The 22307-nt window shown below is 46.5% G+C and overlaps 1 protein-coding gene across 28 annotated transcripts in view; it reads right to left on the bottom strand.

Moving 5' to 3' along the window:
* Positions 1–3801: 3801 nt before the first annotated feature.
* Positions 3802–22307, bottom strand: part of XRRA1 (X-ray radiation resistance associated 1) — a 64445-nt gene continuing 45939 nt past the window's right edge. For 20 of the 28 annotated variants that reach the window (XM_047690965.1, XM_047690968.1, XM_047690966.1 and 17 more), the window contains 8 exons: positions 21131–21256; positions 11434–11527; positions 10529–10644; positions 8548–8892; positions 5812–6010; positions 4965–5080; positions 4690–4795; positions 3802–4283 (listed from right to left, as the gene is read on the bottom strand). In XM_047690965.1, coding sequence (XP_047546921.1) covers positions 4030–4283; positions 4690–4795; positions 4965–5080; positions 5812–6010; positions 8548–8892; positions 10529–10644; positions 11434–11527; positions 21131–21256 — 1356 coding nt within the window. In that variant the 3' untranslated portion in view covers positions 3802–4029. The remainder of the gene's footprint in view (positions 4284–4689; positions 4796–4964; positions 5081–5811; positions 6011–8547; positions 8893–10528; positions 10645–11433; positions 11528–21130; positions 21257–22307) is intronic. The other 8 variants (XM_047690969.1, XM_047690991.1, XM_047690993.1 and 5 more) reach the window with 4 other exon arrangements.

The following is a 22307-nucleotide window of genomic DNA, read 5'->3' as shown; positions in this document are numbered from 1 at the left end:
AACTAGTTGGACAAAACCGAGCGAAGGCCAGGCTTATTCATTTTTTTTTCTCATTTAATAAGTGGTAAAAACAGGCAGTGCGCTCCTCAGAGATGAATCTGTTAGAGCTCAAGAGAAGCTTTTGGGCCCTGGGTCTGGAGGGCAGCAGTCAGAGTCTCCCTCGGTGGCCCTGTCCACCCTCCAACTATGCCACCAGTGGGAGCAGGGCCCCTCTGTCAGTAGGTCTAGTCCTTTGCCTTAAATTCCTAAGGAGAGAATGGAGAACTACCCAGGGGAAAAAATTATCTTCAATGCCACCTAATGGTTTTGTTTTTGTTGTTTCTCCCCATGTGCTGTTTTACTCTCAGTCTATACACACACAGTTGTAGGGCCTTTCTTCTTCCCACCTAGGAACAGAAAATGGGATGTATAGTGGTTTCCAACCTGCTGTCTACATTAGAATTGGACACGGGGCCTGGACCCTTGTGGACTTATCACAAATAGCATCTTGACAAAGACCCAGAACAGGGCAGGCCCTGTCAGGGATGCTTCTGCCAACAAAGAAATGGCACAGAATCAAACAGGATGATGTGGTTATTTAAACAGTACCGAAGTGCATACTTCAGTGTATGTTTGCCTGTTCAAGGAGAAGCCCACGTTGAGAACACAGTAAAGGAAACTCCTGAAAGCGAATATTCTGTTTCTAGTCAAAAGTCTTAACCTCTATAGAGTGCAATCGCAGGCAAATCTGGGCTAAGCTTAGACTAGGTGTGTTTGATTTTTGGAGCTGTCTTTGCTCTGGGAGATGCCCCACTTTGGAATGGCTTGTTTTGGCATTCAGAAAGATGGGAGAAATTAGGTGAGATGGGGTTTCCATGGTGTGCTGTGTGTCTGAGGTCTAAGTTAAGAATGGTCTATTCAACCATTCTTACTCCAGATGTACAGGGCGAGACTGTCCTTGCATATTGGAGCTATTCTCAGAACGTCTGATTTTAAAAATACCGGCTTTGGAAGCAATGCTCAGGAATTCATCAGAATCCCCTTGGTGTCCATTTCTCATCAAACAGAACACATGTATTGCTGTCCCATCTAAACGTGTAAAACCAATTTGAAGGACTAATGTAGGACATGCTGTATGTGGTGAAGTAGCACTTAAGGGACTTTTGAAATCTGGCCCAAGACTCTTCCAAAAGACAGTTTTAAAAATGACTTGCAAGAAATAAGGCAGCTGCTTGGAGGTATATGAACAGAATAGGATTGTCTCTTGGCCTCTAAAGTAACAGAAAGTGTTCTACACGGCTCACTCATGGATTCCCTGCTAGCCTGATGTGGTGAAGGGGGGCCCTCATTTACAGATGGGAGGGAAACTCTGGCCCTGACATAGCTTGAAAGTTGGGTCCTCTGACTCCAAGCCACCGATTGCTCTTCCTGTTGCCTGGGCTGAGTCAACCCAGGGTGGTGCCCCCCCTCTCTGATCTCGGCTAACTCTAAGGTTGCATTGCTTTCTGGGTTGGATTTTCTGGACTGGGCCTGCCAGCGGGAGAGAGACCAGAATCTTCCCTCTGCACCCACCGTAGGGGTGGGAGGTATCTTGCAGCAGCAAGCATCGTGAGACACAGTCTGCATCTAAGTTCTCTGTTCCCTCTCCTGCGGCCACATGCAGCTCCCAAGGAGTTACTGGCATCTTGGATGAGTGGCTAGGAGAACAGGATGGCCCTACCTAGTTTTGGAGAATTAGTGGTGGGAGAAATTATTTCTTCTGGTTTGCCCTTGTTAGAGGGCTGTGGAAGGCTCAGAAGAGTGTGGCAGCAAGCTTCCCATCTGCTTATGGAGAAGGAAGGGGGTGCTGGGTGAAAGCAGCCCAGGGGGTCGAAGCTTCTAGTGCAGATGTTCTGTGAGAGTAAGTAACTGCTGGCAGCAGGGAGGGCGGATGCTGCCCAAAAGGCTTCCCCAAATAGTTATGAATTCCTGCTCCTTTGACAATTCTAGTCAGAGGCTTTACTTACTGAGATGTGGACCAATTCATGTCTCTTCAAAAAACGACAAAACTCAGGAAAACAAGATTTCACTGCTCGCTCAAGAGCCCTCAAAGTACATTTTAAACACCAGAAGGACCCACAGAGATTGCAAACCCCACTGTCACTGTAGGTAAGGTTAAATGACCTGTTGCCGCCCCCTGACGGCGCACAGGAGAATGAGGCAGACACACGTCAATTGTGAGAGAAGGGAGCAGCAACACAGGCCTTTCTACCAGCGCCCCCGCTGCCACTCCCTTGCAGCTGATTTGTTTGTGCCTCATTCTTCTCCCGTGCGGTCAGGAGACGGCAACCTGCCCTTTATCCTACAGCAAGTAAGAGGGTTAATACGTGGAACCCTGGTTATGTGATTAAGTCCAGATCACTCTGGAGACAGAAAAGAATGGACACAATTGGGAAACGATAATACGGCTTCCAGAGATGCAGCAATTTGCCTGTGTGGGAGGGTGACGAGTAGACGCAGACCCTGCCTCGCACACTTCGAACAGGCACTAGGAGAGGCAACCAACTTAGTTACATGGTATCCTGTGTGGAATAACTGAGTTGAAGAGCGTTTAGCCCAGACAGATGTAGCCTCTCCAGGATGTTCTCACATTGGCGAGGGCTCTGGCCTGGCTGGGCAGAGGGAGCTGACACACTCCTGAGCCAGTAGCAGTGCTAGGTGTCCCAAGGGACTTAGGCAGACAGCTCAGCCCAGTAGCTAGAACTGTTCTGATAGCTTTACCAACAAAAGAAGGGACAGCCTTTGTAGGGAGTAAGTTCCCTGTCACCAGGGGTACAAGCAGGAGCTGAATGACCTGCTCCAGGGACTGCAGGAAGCTTCCGGTCTTGAGGCTGGGATAGGATGTTCCCAAGAGCCTTTCAGGCTGGAGAGCCTATGGTTGGTAAGTGTTTCTGGCTGAAAGGAGCAATCCAGTTCTCTAGCACTGGAGCCCAGCACGGCTTGCAGGGTCACCCCTGGGGTGGTTTCTCCTTCCTAAGGCTAGGGGAATTGTGGTTTGGGACCCCAGGAGATCCAAGTGGTGAGTCAGCAACACACCCTGCCTGCGAATGCCACTGCGGGGTGAGCCTGTACCACGTCTATCCGTCCGGGTGCCTGTGTCACGGGTGGCTATGTGTATGACTCGTAGGAACGTAGATGAGTGTGTCTGCTATGACCACAGTTGGCTGTGGTCAGTCCACTGGCTTCTCTAGATCCATCTCTGTAGCAGGTGCTGACTCTTGGGAGACTCACAAAAATGGGGCAACCCCATAGGCTGCGTTGGCCGGAATCAGGTTACCTGTGAGCCCAGGCTTGCACAGCCCCAGGATCCGTTCCTGAGCCCCAGCGTTCGCATATGGGACCGCAGCTGGTGGCCAGGATTAGAGAACCTTAGGAAACCATGCAAGCCTTCCCCTTGGCCTGTCCCAACTCTGTGGCCATGGCCATCTGCTAAGGGAATTCCCGATGCTCTCTTCTCCCTCCTCTCCATTTGCCCTCATCATGGGCAAAGCTGCCCACCAAAATAAAGCTTCTTTTCAGGGGCCTGGTGACCTCAGTTTTGCCCCCTGCCCCCATAGCATGTATGCTTTGTTGGCTGTGGATGGGTTAGTTCACTTCTCTGAGCTTTAGAGTCTGTGCTGCTTTTCTGTTCCATCAACCCCCTTGTTTTCGTGCCAGTGCTCATCACAGCTCTGTTGGGCAGGTGCGACTCAGGCGGGTTTCCCGAGGGATGTGCATAGCCGGGATCCTTCTCTAGCCTGGCAGCCAGGCCCAAACTACAAGAAAACACACAGGCTACCTTGCTCTATATGCACCTGTTCTTTATTGCTGCTTGGCCAGGTGCTGGGTCCTGCCCAGCCTGGGGAGGGGAGGTCCTGACCAGTTCCCCACTCTGCGGCCAGCAAGCAAGGCCAGGCCAAGATCTGAGGCCTGCACCTGGCACACCCAGCCCCAAGTTGTGCTCCAGGGCACAGAGCCCTGAGAGGGTGTCAGGCACAGGCAGGGCAGTGCACATGGCCCCGTGCACAGCCCTTAGCCTTTCGAGTCGCTGGCCGTGGGCCCCTGGCAGAACTCATCCATGAACTCGAGGAAGCGGCCGAACCTAGGCTGGCCCTCGCTCAGGGCTGGGCGGCCCGGGGGTGGCGCTGCAGTCCTGAACACTGTACGCAGTGAGCAGTGCACCAGCTGCCTGTAGCGGGCCTGGAACTCCTTCAGCAGCCGCTTGGCCTCCAGGTATTGTTTCTGGTTCACCAGCCGCCGCTCAGTCTGCTGGCGCAGGACAGCTCCTGCAGGGAAAGAAGCCCGAGGGGCACCAAACTTGTTCTGGTTTCCCCCTAGGCCAGAGCAGTGGGGTCTGCGTCCAGAGCGCTCCCCTCCACCCCCGAAAGTGGGATGGAGTGAAAGGAGGATGCTATGGGGAGTGAGAATGGCCTCCCCAGCTCAGGGCAGTAAGAAGCCAGTGGTGTCCCCTCCTGATGCTACCTCAAGCCTTAGTTCTGGTTTGTAACATGCTGTATGAGTCTAGGGAACACCCTGCCTCTCTCCAGGCAGGCCTCAGCTTCTCCGTCTGCCCATGGGACAGGGCTGGGGCAGAAGCCGAGGGCCCTGGGCCGCCTCCCAGCAGGTGAGCGAACGTTTCGATCTCGGGTTCCGGCCGCTGAGGACGGGGGTGGGGGGTGGGCAGAGCTGTACCTAGTGGAGCCTCTGTAATGTTCCGGGGATCCCGCATGCGAATGAGGAGGTCATCCAGCAGCTGGGTTCGAGTCTTCCGTGGCGGTGGAACAGAGATCCTCTGGGCCTGACACAAGGTAAGAGGAGCCAGTCACCGAGGGTCGGTGCTCAGCCTCCAACAGCCTCCACTCCTCAGACAGATGCAGCAATACGCAGGGGAGTACTTGGGGGCACCGGGAAAGCATGGCCCGCAGAAGGTGGGCAGGTGATAGCCACCGTGGGGGGGACCCGTGTACCCGCTTCTTCTTGGGCACGTAGCGTTTCTGAAGCGTGTCCAGCCTGGGCTTGGAGGAGTGGCACAGCAGCGGGCACTTCAGCATGCGCTGCAGGGCCTGCGTGTTCTTCTGGATTCCTAAGGCAAAAAGGTGAGGGTTGGGCAAGGTACTCCTTCTCCTTCTGCTGGATGCCTCCCCCAGTTTCATCATTCCCCAGTGTCACAGCAGCCCTGGGTGCAAGGAATTCAGAGGCCCCAAGACGAACACACTGCCCCATCTCTTTCTGATCTGCTGCAGTGCCTGAACTTCCATCACTCATTCGGTGAATACTCGTCCCCTGCGTGCACTAGGGGAAAAGAACTGACCCCAATATAACCCCATTAAACACAGTGAGTTCCACTACAGGGACGGACTCTCATGACACCACAGCTGAGTGTGAGCAAGTTCCTATGAAAGCACAAACACTGTTAACACATCAATCTGAAATAAGGGGTTCAGAGGAAGCACTACCTCCCTTGCCTCAAACCACAGAGAGAGGATTGGGGATGTTCCATTTGGGGCTTAGCTGGGCTGGGAAGGAGCTCAGGAATCCGACCAGTCTAGGTATCTGTTCCTCAAACACCTCCTGGAGACACTTTTCCAACCTGAGCAGCTGGGGCTAGACTGCCTGGAATCTCAGAACACCTGTGGTGCCTCAAAATCCAATGAAGGCCCAGGTCAGAGGACCTGATATGGGAGGTTCCAAACCAGGACACCTTCAGGAGCCCTTTGATAAAGGACAGCATCCTGGTCTAGAAATGAGGCTTTGCCCTGACTTGCTCTGGGCTGTGGAGAGGGACCCTACCTTGGAGCCATTTTCCTCACATACCCTTTGGCTCAACAAAGGCTGGATCAGGCTTGGCTGTCAGCAGCTCCTCGTAGCCATGGTACTTGCTGGGGAGGGAGGAAGTCGGGGGCTTCCTCCAAGCCCCCTTTACCTCTCTGGGTGCTGTGTGGGGTGGTCTTTGCTCTTCCTCCTTTATGGCTGAATCATCCCTCCGGAGGATGGAGGAATGCAGCTCACCCACCTGTGTCCAAAAGAAAACCAGCTTCCATTAACACGTCTGAGCATGAGCTCTGTGCAGGTCCCCATGCTGGGCCCCGTTAAGGGCAAGAACCAAGACTGGGGTGAGAGGACGCAGTCATGAAAGACAGTGATCGTGCACTTTGGTAAGTGCTGGAGGAGAAAGGAGCACAAAGGTTCTGGGTGAGCCCAGGAAGCCCTCACCCCGCCTGCGAAGCCTGGAGGAAGTGAGGCCTTAACCTGCACGAAGTCTTGAAGCAGCGGGATGGCCGTCCCCACGCAGGCGTTGGAAGGGTGGGCAACAAGTGCTGGGGAGAGACGTCTGCTGCAGGCCATGAAGAGCAGGGACCAAGCCACCCACACAAGTCCCGGCAAGGTGGATCTGGGGGACCTTCAAATTGGTATCTTTGGGGTGTACTGTGAAGAAACGGGCCACTGGAGCAATAAACAGGCTGCAGATCAGTAAGGACTTTAAAAAAGCCAACCTGAGGGTTTTGGTTTGTTTTTGAATCTTCTTTATCCTCATGGAGATGGCAAAGTCAGCAGAGGAGTTTTAAGGGGGTGAGTGACCACTGTCTGCACTCACGTTTTTAGCCTACCCTAATGGTTTTATAAGAGACATACTGCTGAGACTGTGTTTCATATGTAGGGATGTTGTTTATACCCTACACAAAAGCCTGTGGCTAAGAAGAAACAGAATGTCTGAGCAGATCTGTACCAAGTAGAGATTTCAACAATTCTTCCAAAGAAAAGCCAAGGGCCAGTTAGCTTCACCAGTGAATTCTGCTAAGCATTTAAAGAATTAACACCAATCCTTCACGAACTTTTCCAAAAATTAGAAAGGGGAACACTCCTAGCTCATTCTCTGAGTTACTATCCTGAAGCCAAAACTAAGGAAAGACATCACAAAAGGACAATACAGACCAATATCCCTATGAATATAAGCACAAAAATCCTCAAAAAATACTAGCGAACCAAATCAACAACCTGTAAAAAGGATTATATATCATGATCAAGTGGGACTTACCATAGGTAGACAAGCTTGGTTAAACATCTGGAAATCAATCAATGTGATATACCATTTCAACAGATAAAGGACAAAAACCACATGATTGTTTCAGTACACACAGAAAAGGCATTTGGCAAAATCTAACATCTCTGTGACAAAACCCAAAAAAACAAAACCAAAAAACCCATTCTACAAACTAGGAATAGAAACTTCCTCAACACAAAAAAGGATATTTAGGAAAAACCCACAACTAACATCAGAATTGATGGTGAAGACTGAAAGCTTTCTCCCTGTGGTCAAAAGTAAGACATGTCTGCTTTTTCTGCTCCTGTTCCACTCTGCGCTGGAGGTCATAGCCTTGGCAATTCAGAAAGGGGAGAAAAGACTTTTCCCATCACAGTGATTCACAGTTGACTGTATTCCTTTGGCTCCTAGGAAGCCCAGAATTGCATTTTGGCAATACACTTCTGTTCCCAGAGCAGCAGGGCAGATGAACAGGTCAGAGTGAGTGAGACCTTATTTCCTTTCCAGTCCGTATTTTCCTTTCATCCAACTTTCACAAGCTCATTTTTTTCAAGCTCGTTTTAAAATATTTACTTACACTCTGCTTTGTTCTAAAAGGTTCTGCTATAGTTCATAAAGATAGTTTTATATCATATAAATGTGTATGTCACTGTAAGTCACTTGTGGAATAACGGATGGATGGAGTCGGACGTAGATGCATGCGTGTGTATCTTGGAAAGATCTGGCAGATTGGAGGGGTGAGATGGCAGGTAGGGAGCTGAGGAAAGGCAGGGGTATAGGAACACTCGAGGGGTCCTGCCAGCTCCTCCAGCTTCCTATTTCCCTTTTCCTACGTGTCACCCTGCTACCCAGACACTGAACCATTTGTGGTTTCTGCACCTGCCACTTTCTGTCCTCTGTAGCCTGCTTCATGCTATTTGCTCTGCCCAGGATGCCCTCCTGCCCACGTTTTCACCTTGTCGCTGTCTACTCAGCCTGCAAAGCTCAGCTCATCAGAACCTCTTTCAGGAGCCCTCCTGGTCTGGGCAGAGGATCCTGCTTTCCTCCAGGCTCCCAGTGCCTGGGTTTCCCTTAGTCTCATCCCCGACTGCAAGCATTGTTCCCGCACTCCCCCAGCAGGCTGAGGATAGCTCGAGGGCAGGACCTTCATCTCAGCCATCTGTATTCCCAGGATTCAGAGGCAGCATCAGAAGTGATGTGACCTTATACAGATAGGCTGAGGCAGCGTCAAGCCCTTCTGAAAAACTGGTCAGAACCGTGCCCCAGCCAGGCCCTAGATGCTGTCTGTGCCACAGGATCGTGAACTCTCTTTGGGGGTATCCTCCCACCAGTAGCCTTGGCTCAGTGGAGCTCCCAGAGGGGCTTGCAGGCCTGCCAGGGGTGATTCCTTCTGGTTTCCAGACCTGTTTTGGGCTCACTTCTGGCTGCCTATAGCAAGCCAGCTATGCCAAGGTCATACAGGAGCCTCCAGGAGCTAGGAACAAGGCAGAGGAAGGAGAACCAGGCACCTGGGTCAAGAATATGGACTCCATGCTCTTGGTGTCCTCGTCTGATAGGTGCTCTGGGCTGAGGCGGCCGGGTCTGTCACTATGGTGGGACATGGTCTCTTCACTGTGCACGGTGGAATCGGAGCAGATGGGAGGTAGGGGCACGAAGGTCCGGTGGGACAGGGAAAGGCCCTCCACGCCCTCGACAGGTATCTGTGACTCCAGAGGACTGCCGGCAGTGGACAGCTCTTTAGTCAGCCCTGCCTCAGACTCTGGGATCTCCTTTGAGGGAGATGGGACTGCCGTCACAGGGAGATGATGGAGAAGCAGAGGCTGCTTTGGCACCTTTGGGACTTGGGTTTTCACCTGTCACGGGAGAAATGTTGGACTGGTTAGCTTCCTAATCAGAATCTCTCTTCCTGGACCTCACCAGTCTAAGGCAGTGGTACTGTGATCAGGGTACTGGACGAGGGCTCATAGGAGAGGGAGGGAGCCAAATCCCACTAACTGGGCATCTACAATGTGCCCCGTACATGGCAGATGTTGCTTGATTTACACCTCAAACTACCCAGGAAATAATTTTTATTTTATAAAAAATATTAAATATTTGTAATTATAAATAATTCTCTTTATTTTATAAAAGTGGAAGTGAGGGCTCAGAGAAAGAAGATGACTTGTCCAAGGTCAGAGAATTATTTGGTGGCAGAGCCGGTATCTGATTTCTGCCTCATTCTACATCCCTGATCCTATCACTCTGGCTCTCAACAGTCTTCTTTTGATGGAGTTTTAACATGGTGCCCTCGACTGTCCTCAGAGACTCCTAGGAAGACCTGGAGGAGATGGTCCTGTCCCTTCTGGAAGGCAGCAGCACCAGGCCCCTTTCAGGATGCTGGTGTCTACACCTTAAATGAAGTTTCTTATGGCAAATCTCTCTCAGGGTTCAGAACCAAGGCGGTAACTTCTTTCCTGTTGAAATTCTCAGCTTCCTTAATTAGTAAAAGCCCATCATCCTGGGAGAGAGGATTCCATACTTAGCATCTGGCTCACTCTGATTGGGCCCCTCTCAAGCTAGCTGATGGGAAGGAGATAGTCCAGTCCTTAGAGGAGGCAATAGACAAGGGGAAGATGATGGAAACCTTCTGAACTCCTGTCTATTTCCGGCTTTTAATTCTACTCTGGTCCTCTAAGGGCTCCAAGACTAGAGTTTGGCTAGACAGTGACAGGCTGCAGAGGGAGTCAAGAGGAAGTAACTGTACTTAACTTTCAGAATCAGCAATGCCCAGTCAGGCTTTTAGTCATGAGAAGGCTAAAGTTCAGGAGGGAAAAGCATTTCACATAAATTTCTGCAATCCTTCTAATGAAGGAGAGATGTGACTTACTTCACAGCATCCCAGAAGGCTGAGACCACTGGCTGGGTTTGGTCTGGGGGAGCAGAGTGCTCTCAACATAGGGAAATGCTTCTTTATGTGTAAGAGATGTGTATTCTAGGTCTGGTGCAGCCATTCACGACTCCCACAGGTGGTTAGAACTTGCACAGGTGCGGATTTGGGAGTTTATAACATATTTTTGTATCTGCTGCTTCATCCAGTCCTCTCAGCACCTCAGGGAGGCTTGGAGTTGAGAAGCTGAAGCTCAGAGAGTGAAGCTTTTGCCCAAGTTCAGGCAGCTGTGGAAAGTGATGAAGCCAGGCTCATCCCTGGGTCTTCAGACCAATTTCTCCCCTACTTCTCTACAGCTCTTTCTCAGGGCCTCAGTTTCTCTGTCAAAGTTGGAGGCAAGATTCCATGACCTTCACAGCTTCTCCCTACTCTGACAACTGGGTCCCTCTGACTGTCTTGTCCTTTTTCTGCGTGTATCTGTGTGTAACAGACAAAGCAGAAGACAAAGCCAGTACTACAGACCTAACAGAAGGAATCCCTGATGAGTGGGAAAGATCAGTTCACACGCAGTAAAATGGGCTCCACTTCCTCCGGCCTTGGCAGTCCTGCCCTGGAGGCCTTACCTTCCTCGAGACCTTCCGAGGCATCAAAATATGATGCTTAGCCTTTACTATCTTCTTGCGAACCAAGTGGATCCCCAGCCGCTCCTGGAGGAAGCTTTTCAGCAGTGGAGGGACCCCTGGAGCCATGACGGGGAAGATTACTATTAGTGGATATTTACTGGGGGCTTACTATGCGCCCAGCGCTGTTCAAACTGCCAGACCTGTATTAACTTACATCATTCTCACACCAACCCTGGGAGGTAGGTACCTGTATTATTCCCATTCAATAAGTGAGGAAACTGAGGCACAGAGACATTAAGAAATTTGCCCAAGGCAACAAGGATAGTGCGAGCAAGGGTGAGAACTCTGCTGGTGTCACTCTAGGACCCAGGATTCTAAGGTGCCTCCAAGGTAGCGCTGGTGGCAGCACCCACCACACCCACAGTGCAACACCTACTTCTGGACACAGCCGCTTGAAACCTCCTGCATGACCCTCTACTTTCTCACCCCCTCCCCCTGCTCAGCCACGCCTCCCCTGCAGGCCCCTCCCCAGCTGGGAAGTAGAAAATGAGGTCACAACAGACCTGCTCTACAAAGCCAGGTGTTACTCAAAGATCTCATGCAGGATCTAGCTCTGCCTCATTCTTGCTGTGGGGCTTTGGGTAGATCATGAACCTCCCTGGACCTCAGCATCCTTCACTGGGCACGGGGACAATGACACCTGCCTCACAGGGTTGCTGTCAGGTAAGCTGGTACAGAAGTGCTTAGCAACGTCTGTGGTTCTCTCCGTCCCCAGATGCACCAAGAACCATGTCCACCCATGATGCACAGACGAGCCCAGGACTCAGCCTCAATGAGGTGGGGCTGAGGGTGCCCAGACTGCCCCTGGGCACCGGGATGGGGGCGCAGGTTTGCAGGCACCATACCTCGTGTATGGGACACCAGAGGGTTATTATGAAAGATGAGCTCGCAGAGAGATGGGAAAAGAGCTACTGGCAGGATGGCATCCTCCTTTGCGATCTGTAAGGAAGACAGGGAAAAGCTTCAGGTCAAAGCTGCCCCACCTCTGCCCAAGGGCTACCAGGCCCCATACTGCGGGGCTACGTGCTTGCTAGGGCAGGAGTGGGGCCGGGGACGTGAGGCTGCTGTGCTGGACTCAGGCTGGGCAGGGTCTGCTCCTGTGGTTTCACCTGTTCACACCCACAGGATCAGGATCCTGTCTGAAATTCCACATCACTGTTTCACGTTTAAAAGTTAAGAATTCTTTTCTCTTCTCCACACTGGAAATGTAGCCCAGACCAAGGAATGGAGATGTTGGTGACAAAATGAGAATAAGCACAAGGAGTCTGGAAGTATGGCCAGGCATTGATTTTGACTTCGGGATACAATGTGTCTGACACTTCACCTTCCTCAATGCAACCTCTACACACCCCAACAGTCTGTCAACAGCATTCCTGGTGGTCTCTTTTGTTAAGGCCTGTCCTGGACACTAAGCTGGGGACAGAGAGAGGGCAGGACAGGGGGGACCCATTCATCTAAGGGAAAAGCCGAGCCAATAATAAGAAGACCTCCCAGCTGTCTGCTCTACCCTCTTGTGGCCAGCTTCTGAAGGGCGAAAAATACCTAATCCTTGCTGAGCAGAGTGGTTGGAACATCCCTGGGAAGGGTGTCTATTAGCAACAGAACACAATAAGCGGGGCCAAGAGTGGATCAGTGGCCTTTCAGATACACCCTGAAAGTTACTGGGTCAGACTCTGGACCTGTGGAAGGCAACAAGACCTGAGGACTGTGAGACGGAGGGCCCTTCAGTTTGGCTTCCTCTGGAGCCCCAGTGAGTAGCATGAGATGTCCACTGAGCAATGAATCTATCCATTCTTATTTCTTTGTGTTCATTCAATAAACAAGTATTAGTGAATGCCAACATGAAATGAGCAAAACAGCTAGAACTCCTGTCCTCAGGGAGCACTGCCTGTGGGGAAACCGGCACCAAAGAGTAACAGGAAGGATGAGAGCTCGGCAGCTGCGATGAGCGCTGTGAGAGAGGACGTATCAAGTCCCAGGGTGATCTGGTCCAGGCAGGGAGAGAGGGAAGGCCTCCCTGAGATTTGAATGCTGAGGAGGAGGTAGGGACAGAGTATGCAGCACAGAAACCTCGATATTAACCAAAACCGTTCCCTCTACTTTCTGGGCGCACAGCTACACAGTCTTCGTGCCTCCACGCAGCTAGATGTGCTGATATGACTCACGTCATATGCAACCAGGGTGGAAGGGATCATTTCTGGGCAGAGCCCATTTGAAACCTCGTGTGTGACCTGCTATGTTTCTTACCCCCTCCCCTACTCAGCAATCAGTCTGCCAGACACAAAGGAGCCAATAAAATCCCCTTCAGGAATGAAGGATGACAGAGACACAACCAGAAGGGACCTGGGTCTCTGGGAGATCATGTGTGAGGTCACCAGCCCACCTGGAATCCTCACAGTAGATTCTATGAAATCAAGAAATAGACTCCTATTCAGGAGGTCATGGGGGAAGTTAAGGTGTGTGGCAGCAGCTCACGGTGCATGCTCTGCCTACTGCAGAGAGGAAGTGCCCCACACAGAGAACCATGCGTAAAGGGCCTCACAGCGAGGAGGAGGAGGAAAGCCAGTTGGAGGGATGGAAGGAAGGCCACTTTGATTAACAGCAGAAAGAAAATGAGGCTAGAGATGCAAGTTGGGGGCAGATCAAAGCTAGAAAGATCTTGGTCCCTGGGGGCCTATTACATGAATTTGTAGAAGTAGGAGGACCTAAATATGACAAGATTTGGTCACAGATTAGATATGCATGGCGAGGAGGGATGTAAAGGAGAAACATTTAGGACAATAGCCAGATTTTGGTGTGAGTGAACCATGTGCTCTTCTCTAAGATATGGGAAATCATTAATTCACTTTGGATACATGTACTTCCCAGTAGAGATTCAGATAGGAAGTGCCTACACTAGTCTGGAGTACATAGGAGGGTTCTGTGTTCGAATTATAACTTTGTGAGCCACAGTTCATGGGCCAGTGGGTATATGAAGCCATCCCTAGGGGGAGAGTCCAGAGTGAGAGGAGAGGGACCAGGCTCGGCCCCTGAGCAACTCTACATTTGGTCATCGAGACCACGACTTGGCCCGCCTTTTCTGTCAAGGACCAGGGAGTAAATCTTTGAGGCTTTACTGGCCATACTGTCTGTATTGTAACTACTCCACTGTGCTGTTATAGCACAGAAACCGCCAGAGACAATTCATATTATTAAGTGTGATGGCTCTTTTCCAACAAAACTTTAGTTATGGAGTCTGAAATTTGAATTTCATATAATTTTAAAGTGTCATGAAGTAGTATCCTTCTTTTGATTTTTTCAACCACTTAAAAATCAAAGAATTAGTCTTAGCTCGAAGGCTATATAAAAACCAAGGTCAGCTGCTAATGTCTGTGGGCCAAATCCATCCCTCCATCTGTTTAATAAAGCTTCATCAGAACACTGCCCTGCTCATCCATTCACACGTTCCCCTTTGCGCTACAAGGCAAAGCTGAGTAGCTGTGACAGAGTAATGTATTTATCCGGCCCTTTATAGAAAACATTTGCTGACTTCTTATCTAGACTCTAGGGAAGAAGGAAGAATCTACAAAGAAGTCTAATATGTGTTGGTAAATAACTATAAAATGGTGGTTAAAGAGAGTGCAGAGTCTTTCATATGCAAATCTGGTGGCCAAGAAGCAGTGACAACAAAATGGGGGAGGGAGAATTAAATTTGTCAGGATGCAAAATTCCATCCATCCAAATCAAGTGACTGAAAAGCTGAAGAAAGTTACAATTAAAACTGATAGAAAGTTGAAAGATATCCGTGGCATGGATGTCATTTTCTGTGAAATTAAGTCCCAGATGAAAGATATGGGCTTGGGATTCTGGCTGATATAGTGAGGAAAATGTAGCCATTGGGCTAGCCGATCCCCATAAGGTGAACTGAATGCCCTTGAAAATAAATTCAGGATCCAATGACAATTTACTATTTCTGTCCAATTTCATTGGGTTAAGGCAAATACAATTTAACTTATCAAATTTATGAACTAAGTAAATATTAGTTAAAGGTTGACTGAAAGTGATTACTTTGCCTGTCTTTTGTTTTTTTTTTAAAGAGAGAGGGAGGGAGAATGAGCATTATCAGCCAAGGGGGGAGGAGGAGGAGAAGAGGGAGATATTCTTTTTTGTTTTCTTTTTAAGATTTATGTATTTATTTGAGAGAGAGCGAGAGCATGTGCATGTGTACAAGCTGGGGAAGGGACAGAGAGACGGGGGGGGAGGAATCCTCAAGCAGGCTTCCCACCAAGTGTAGATCCCAATGCAAGCCTTGATCCCAGGACTCTGAGAGCATGACCTGAGCTGAAATCACAAGTCAGACACCTAACCCACTGAGCCACTCAGGTGCCCTGAGACGGAGAATCCTAAGCAGGCTTCATGCCCTGACATGGGCTCAATCTTAGGACCGTAAGAGCATAACTTGAGTCAGAATCAAGAGTCAGACCCTCAACTGACATAGCCACCCAGGCACATCATTTATTTTACTTTTGACACAAAACTTATTAGATTTGAGAGGATATTCTAGACATTTAAATTCTGTTTGAATACAAAATAGGTTTTAAAATTTGTAACTTTAATAAATGGAATGTTAATTTCAACACAGGTAGCATGAGTATTCCTTTATGTGATCAAAACATCATTCATTCATCAAACAAACTCACTGGGTACCTATCATGTATCAGGTTCTATTCCAGACAATGAGGATATAGTTATAAGTAAAACAAAATCCTACTCTCAAACCTATATTCTGGCAGTAGACAACTGATAATAAAGAAAAAAGATATATATGTTAGGTGATAACCGTCATAAAGAAAAATGTAATTTAAAAACTCAAGTAAGCATGTAGAAAAATGGAGAGTAGGGGTGCCTGGGTAGTTCAGTTGGTTAAGTCTCTGCCTTTCCCTCAGGTCATAATCCCAGGGTCCTAGTATTGAGCCTGTCAGGCTCCCTGCTCAGAGGGAAGTCTGCTCCTCCCTCTCCCTTGGCCTGTCTCCCCCACTCATGCTCTCTCTCTCTGAAATAAATAAAATCCTTAAAAAAAAGAAAAGAAAAGAAAATGGAGTGTATTACTCCCCTCCTAACAATAAGAAAAAAGACATCATAACTTTTCTTGCATCTATCAGAGAGCTAAGTTCTCAGGGCAATCATGTGGACTGAAATGTAAGGAAAGGTGGGTACCTCCCAAGGGGTGATGAGACACGGACACTGGCTCAGGTGTGGCAGAAAATGGGAGGAAGAGATGATAAGTGCCATACAAGCAACTAGAAAGAAATGAGCTAACCATTTTAATGAGCTGCTGAAGGTTAAATGTGCACTAGAGCAGGAGAAGAGAATTCTCAAGAGCTGCAGAGAGAAGGAGAATTCATGGCCACTTTACACAAAAGACTGGACCCAGGGAGCAAGACAAGAGAAAGCCATCCCTGGGGCATAGGCCTGGAGGAGGAGAGCCCCTGCCACTGTCAGAAAGGTAGGAAGCCTGGAGATCAAAAGAAAGCTGGGGTATCCTTATATCAGACAAATTAGATTTTAAACCAAAGACGATAATAAGAGATAAGGACGGACACTGTATCATACTCAAAGGGTCTGTCCAATAAGAAGATCTAACAGTTTTAAATATCTATGCCCCTAACATGGGAGCAGTCAATTATATAAGCCGATTAACAACAAAATCAAAGAAACACATCAACAATAATATAATAATAGTAGGGGACTTTAACACCCCCTTCACTGAAATGGACAGATCATCTAAGCTAAAGATCAACAAGGAAATAAAGGCTTTAAATGACACACTGGATGAGATGGACATCACAGATATATTCAGAACATTCCATCCTGAAACAACAGAACACACATTCTTCTCTAGTGCACATGGAACATTTTCCAGAATAGATCACATCCTGGGTCATAAATCAGTTCTCATCCAGTACCAAAAGACTGGGATCATTCCCTGCATATTTACAGACCACAAGGCTTTGAGACTTGAACTCACAAGAGAAAAGTTGGAAAGAACCCAAATACATGGAGGCTAAAGAGCATCCTACTAAAGAATGAATGGGTCAACCAGTAAATTAAAGAAGAATTGAAAAAATTCATGGAAACAAATGAAAGAAAAAAAAAGGAAAAAAGAAATGAATGGAAAACACAACTGTTCAAAATCTTTGGGATGCAGCAAAGGCAGTCCTAAGAGGAAATTATATAGCAATACAACCCTTTCTCAAGAAACAAGAAAGACCTCAAACAGCAACCTAACCCTATGCCTAAAAGTGCAAGAGAAAAAAACAGCAAAAAAAAGCCTAAACCAAGGAGGAGAAAAGAAATCATCAGAGCAGAAATCAATGAAATAGAAACCAAAAGAACAATAGTATAGATCAATGAAACTAGGAGCTAGTCCTTTGAAAGAATTAATAAGATTGATAAACCTCTGGCCAGACTTAACAAAAAAGAAAAAAGAAAGGACCCAAATTAATTAAATCATGAATGAAAGAGGAGAGATCACAACCAACACTAAAGAAATACAAACAATTATTATGAGCAACTATAGGCGAGCAAATTAGACAATCTGGAAGAAATGGATGCATTCCTAGAGATGTATAAGCTACCAAAACTGAACCAGGAAGAAATAGAAAAACTGAACAGACCTATAACCAATAAGGAAATTGAAGCAGTCATCAAAAATCTCCCAACAAACAAGCCCAGGGCCAGATGGCTTCCCAGGGGAATTCTACCAAACATTTAAAGGAGAATTAATCTCTATTCTCCTGAAACTGTTCCAAAAAATAGAAATGGAAGGAAAACTTCCAAACTCATTTTATGAGGCCAGCATTACCTTGATCCCAAAACCAGACAAAGACCCCACCAAAAAAGAGAATTAGAGACCAATATCCCTTGTGAACACGGATGCAAAAATTCTCACCAAGACACTAGCCAATAGGATCCAACAGTACATTAAAAGGATTATTCACCTCGACCAATTGGGATTTATTCCTGGGCTGCAAGGTTGGTTCAACTTCCACAAATCAATCAGTGTGATACAATACATTAATAAAAGAAAGAACAAGAACATATGATACTCTCAATAGATGCTGAAAAAGCATTTGACAAAGTACAGCATCCTTTCTTGATCAAAACTCCTCAAAGTGTAGGGATAGAGGGTACATACCTCAATATCATCAAAGCTACCTATGAAAAACCCACAGCAAATATCATTCTCAATGGGGAAAAACTGAGAGCTTTTCCCATAAGGTCAGGAACACGGCAGGGATGTCCACTATCACCATGGCTATTCAACATAGTACTAGAAGTCCTGGCCGCAGCAATCAGACAATAAAAAGAAATAAAAGGCATCTGAATCAGCAAAGAAGAAGTCAAACTCTCACTCTTTTGCAGATGATATGATTCTTTATGTGGAAAACCCAAAAGACTCCACTCCAAAAAATGCTAGAACTCATACAGGAATTCAGTAAAGTGTCTGGTTATAAAATCAATGCAGAGAAATCAGTTGCATGCATTTCTCTACACCAACAGCAAGACAGAAGAAAGAGAAATTAAGGAGTTAATCCCATTTTACAATTGCACCCAAAACCACATGATAACTAGGAAGAGACCTAACCAAAGAGGCAAAGAATTTGTACTCAGAAAACTTTGGAGTACTCATGAAAGAAACTGAGGAAGACACAAAGAAATGGAAAAATGTTCCGTGCTCATGGGTTGGAAGAATACTGTGAAAATGTCTATGCTACCTAGAGCAATCAACACATTTAATGCAATCCCTATCAAAATGCCATCAATTTTTTTCAAAGAAGTGGAATAAATAATACTAACATTTATATGGAACCAGAAAAGACCCCGAATAGCCAGAGGAATGTTGAAAAAGAAAGCCAAAGTTGGCGGCATCACAATTCCAGACTTCAAGCTCTATTACAAAGCTGTCATCATCAAGACAGTGTGGTACTGGCAAAAAAACAGACAAACAGATCAGTGTAACAGAATAGAGAGCCCAGAAATGGACACTCAACTCTATGGCCAACTAATCTTTGACAAAGTAAGAAAGAATGTCCAATGGAAAAAAGACAGTCTCTTCAGCAAATGTTGTTGGGAAAATTGGACAGCCACATGCAGAAGAATGAAACTGGACCATTTCCTTACATCACACACAAAAATAGACTCAAAGTGGATGAAAGACCTCAATGTGAGACAGGAATCCATCAAAATCCTTGAGGAGAACACAGGCAGCAACCTCTTTGACCTTAGCCACAGCCACTTCTTCCTAGAAATATCGCCAAAAGCAAGGGAAGCAAGGGCAAAAATGAACTACTGGGACTTCATCAAGATCAAAAGCTTTTGCACAGCAAAGGAAACAGTCAATAAAACCAAAAGACAACTGACAGGATGGGAGAAGATATTTGCAAATGATATATCAGATAAAGGGCTAGTATCCAAAATCTATAAAGAACTTATCAATCTCAACACCCAAAGAACAAATAATCCATTAAAATCAGACAAGACAGATATAAAGACAAGAAATTTTGTTCAAGGCACAGGGAAACAAGTCAAAATAATAAACGAATCAACACATCAGGTAGATATAAAAATTCTAGATATTTTGTGCCTGATAGTAAAATTTCAAAACATAGGCAGCAAAAACTGACAGAACTAAAGTGAGAAATAAAAAGATCCATAGTCATGATTAGGGATGTTAACATGCTGCTCTTGATAATTGGTAGAACAAAGAGACAAACAATAATATAGAAATGATCTGAGTTATACTACCAACCACCTTAACTTAATTGGTATTTATAGAACACTATTACTTAAAACTGCACAAGACACATTTTTTTCTAAGCGCACAAAGAACATTCACCAAGACAGAATATAGGATGGGACATAAAGCAAGTTTCAATAGATGTCAGAAGAATGAAATCTTACAGGTTATGTTATCTGACCACAACAGAATTAAAGTAGAAATAGTAACTATAAGACATCTAGAAGATCTCCATATATTTGGAAATGAAGCATTTCATTTATCTAAATAATCCATGGGTAAAAGAAGAAACCACAACAAGAATTTAAAAAGTTGAATAGAATGAAAATAAAAACACAAATCATTTGTAGGATGCAGCTAAAACAGTGCTTGCAGAAAAAGTTTATAGCTTTACATGTTTATATTAAAGAGAAGAAAAAGGTCTAAATCAATGATCTAAAATTACACTATTTAGGAAACTAGAAAGAGAGGAACAAATTAAACTCATGTGAGTAGGACAGAAATCAAGTTAGGAGCAGAAATCAATGAAATGGGAAAAGAGATGAGTAGAAAAATCCAGTGAAACCAGCAGTTTAGTTTTTTTAAATAAGACCCAAGTGGGGGCACCTGAGTGGCTTAGTGGGTTAAGCCTCTGCCTTCAGCTCAGATCATGATCTCAGGGTCCTGGGATAGAGCCCCACATTGGGCTCTCTGCTCAGTGGGGAGCCTGTTTCCCCCTCTCTCTGACCACCTCTCTGCCTACTTGTGATCTCTCTCTCTCTCTCTCTCTGTCAAATAAATAAATAAATAAATAAAATCTTAAAAAAAAAAAAAAGACACGAGTTACCAATTTCAAGAATCAAAGAGGGATCCATCATACATCTATGGGTCCACTGATTATTGACACTGATTATTATTTCCCCATTCAATGGGGAAAGAGTAGTCTTTTTGATCAATGGTGTTGAGTAAACTGCATATTGACACATAAAAGAATGAAGTTGAACCCCTATCTCACACCATATATAAAGATAAACTCACAATGGATCAATGATCTGAATGTCAAAGCTAAAATGATAAAATTCCTAGGAAGAAAACACTTGAGGAATGTGGCTGTACCAATTGTTTGCCTTACAAGGAATGTAAACGGAGTACCTTAAAAGTTGCCTACATTTCAGACTTGAGTAGAGCTCAGTTGGTGGGGTTTATAGAATTCAAACAGTACATGGCTACTGGAAAAATATGTTAACATAAAACATGAAGGAGAAACATATTAAATTTGTCCCATGGACTACATCTGCTGTTCCCACAGACTAGAACATTTCTCACTTCACTCTTCCCTCACACTTTACCTAAACTCATGAAACCACTCTCTGGAGAACCTTCACTGTTCCCAAATATTAGGTTAGACTGCCCCTCTCATACAGTTCATAGCACCGTGAATTTCTTGCTAACACTAAGCATGCTTATATTGAGACCATTTGTCCTCTATCAGTCTTCCCTATGGGTGACAAGCTCCAAAAAGCAAGAAGCCCAATCTCTCTTTGCACAGCTGTGGGCCTAGTATGCAGCATAGAGCCTGGCACATGGTAGTAAGTAAACATCTATAACTGAATGGATGGACTCCTGCCTTGGTCTGCACTTTCTCCACTTCCCCCACCCTGAGAATTCTGAGCCCACATATCTGTAATGGGGAATTATAGGGCTGGCCTTCAGGCCAGAGCAGACTGCATCCCACCCTCCCATCTGTGCCCCCGAGGAAACAGGTAGAGAAGCAGAAGAGTCACCTTGTTGTAGGCCAGGCTAAGGTACCTTAGCTCTGGAAAGGGTGGGGCCAGCGTCTGGTTCCTGGCCTTCAGTGACTTCACGGGAAGAATCTCAAATATGGGAGGAAGTGCACATACCTTGGTTGCCTTAGAAGGAAAAAAGGTCTATTGTCAAAGTGTCCTGATGATAAGAGGCTGAATGCTGCCAAGGGCCATTGTGGCACCTTCCTATAGAGGGTGATGGAAAGAATGACCATTCTAGAGAGTCTTGGCCAAAAGAGACATCAAGGATCATAATGGGAGATGTTACCAAGGGCCCAGAGTTCTGATTCCAAGTTCCCTGTGGTCACATGATGAGCTAATTCTACAGCATCCAAAGTTCAGGTTTCAAGGGCTCTAAGACCAAATGATAACAGAGCAGTGATGGAGACATCAGAAGTTCTTTGCCCCCACTCCCCACTTTCTGCCCTATAGCAGCTTATCCTGAAATGGCTCTTCTCTACATTTGGGCTAAAATTTCTCCAAAAGTCAAAAGGACAGTGCTTGCATTTTATTTTACTTCTCTTTTTTAAGATTTTTTTATTTTTAAGTCATCTCCACACCCAACGTGGGGCTTGAACTCACCACCTTATCAAGAGCTACACACTGTTCTGACTCAGCAGCTACTTAACATTTTAAAGGGAACTTTTCCTAGTGGGGAGAAGGAGTGCAAGGGATCTGAGTCTTGAGTACCTGGTCTGATGGGTTAGCTCACACCCTACCATGGAGGCTCTTCATTCCAGTATAAATCAATAGCTAAATCCTGGATGACTTCAAGCAATCTGGGCCTGAATGTGACTTGGTGCACCCAGGTCACTTGCAAGTCGTGGTTTTTCAGCACAACCCAGCCTGCCTCAGGATCAACATGTTTCATTAAGCAGAAAATAAAACTTACTGGATTAACCGTGCCTGGCTCAGTTCACTCACCGATTCCTTGAGTTAGATGGGACCAGAGGAAATTACAGGGTAGATGCTGGGCTAATCGCCGGGTTCAAATGAACTGGATTGTTCTAAGCTCCATTAATTGCTGTGTAATCTTGAGCAAGTCACTTAAATTTCACTTGTTCATTCAGTGAACATTAGCAGAGCACCTACTTGGAGCCAAGTATTTTGTGCCCTCCTAGGGTCCAACTTGTACATCCACACAAGTGGGACAGGT

The sequence above is a fragment of the Lutra lutra genome, chromosome 10, assembly GCF_902655055.1.
Source record: "Lutra lutra chromosome 10, mLutLut1.2, whole genome shotgun sequence".
Taxonomy (NCBI): Eukaryota; Metazoa; Chordata; class Mammalia; order Carnivora; family Mustelidae; genus Lutra; species Lutra lutra.
Note: the sequence above shows the minus strand (reverse complement) of the source record. Positions and strands in the feature narration are given on the sequence as shown.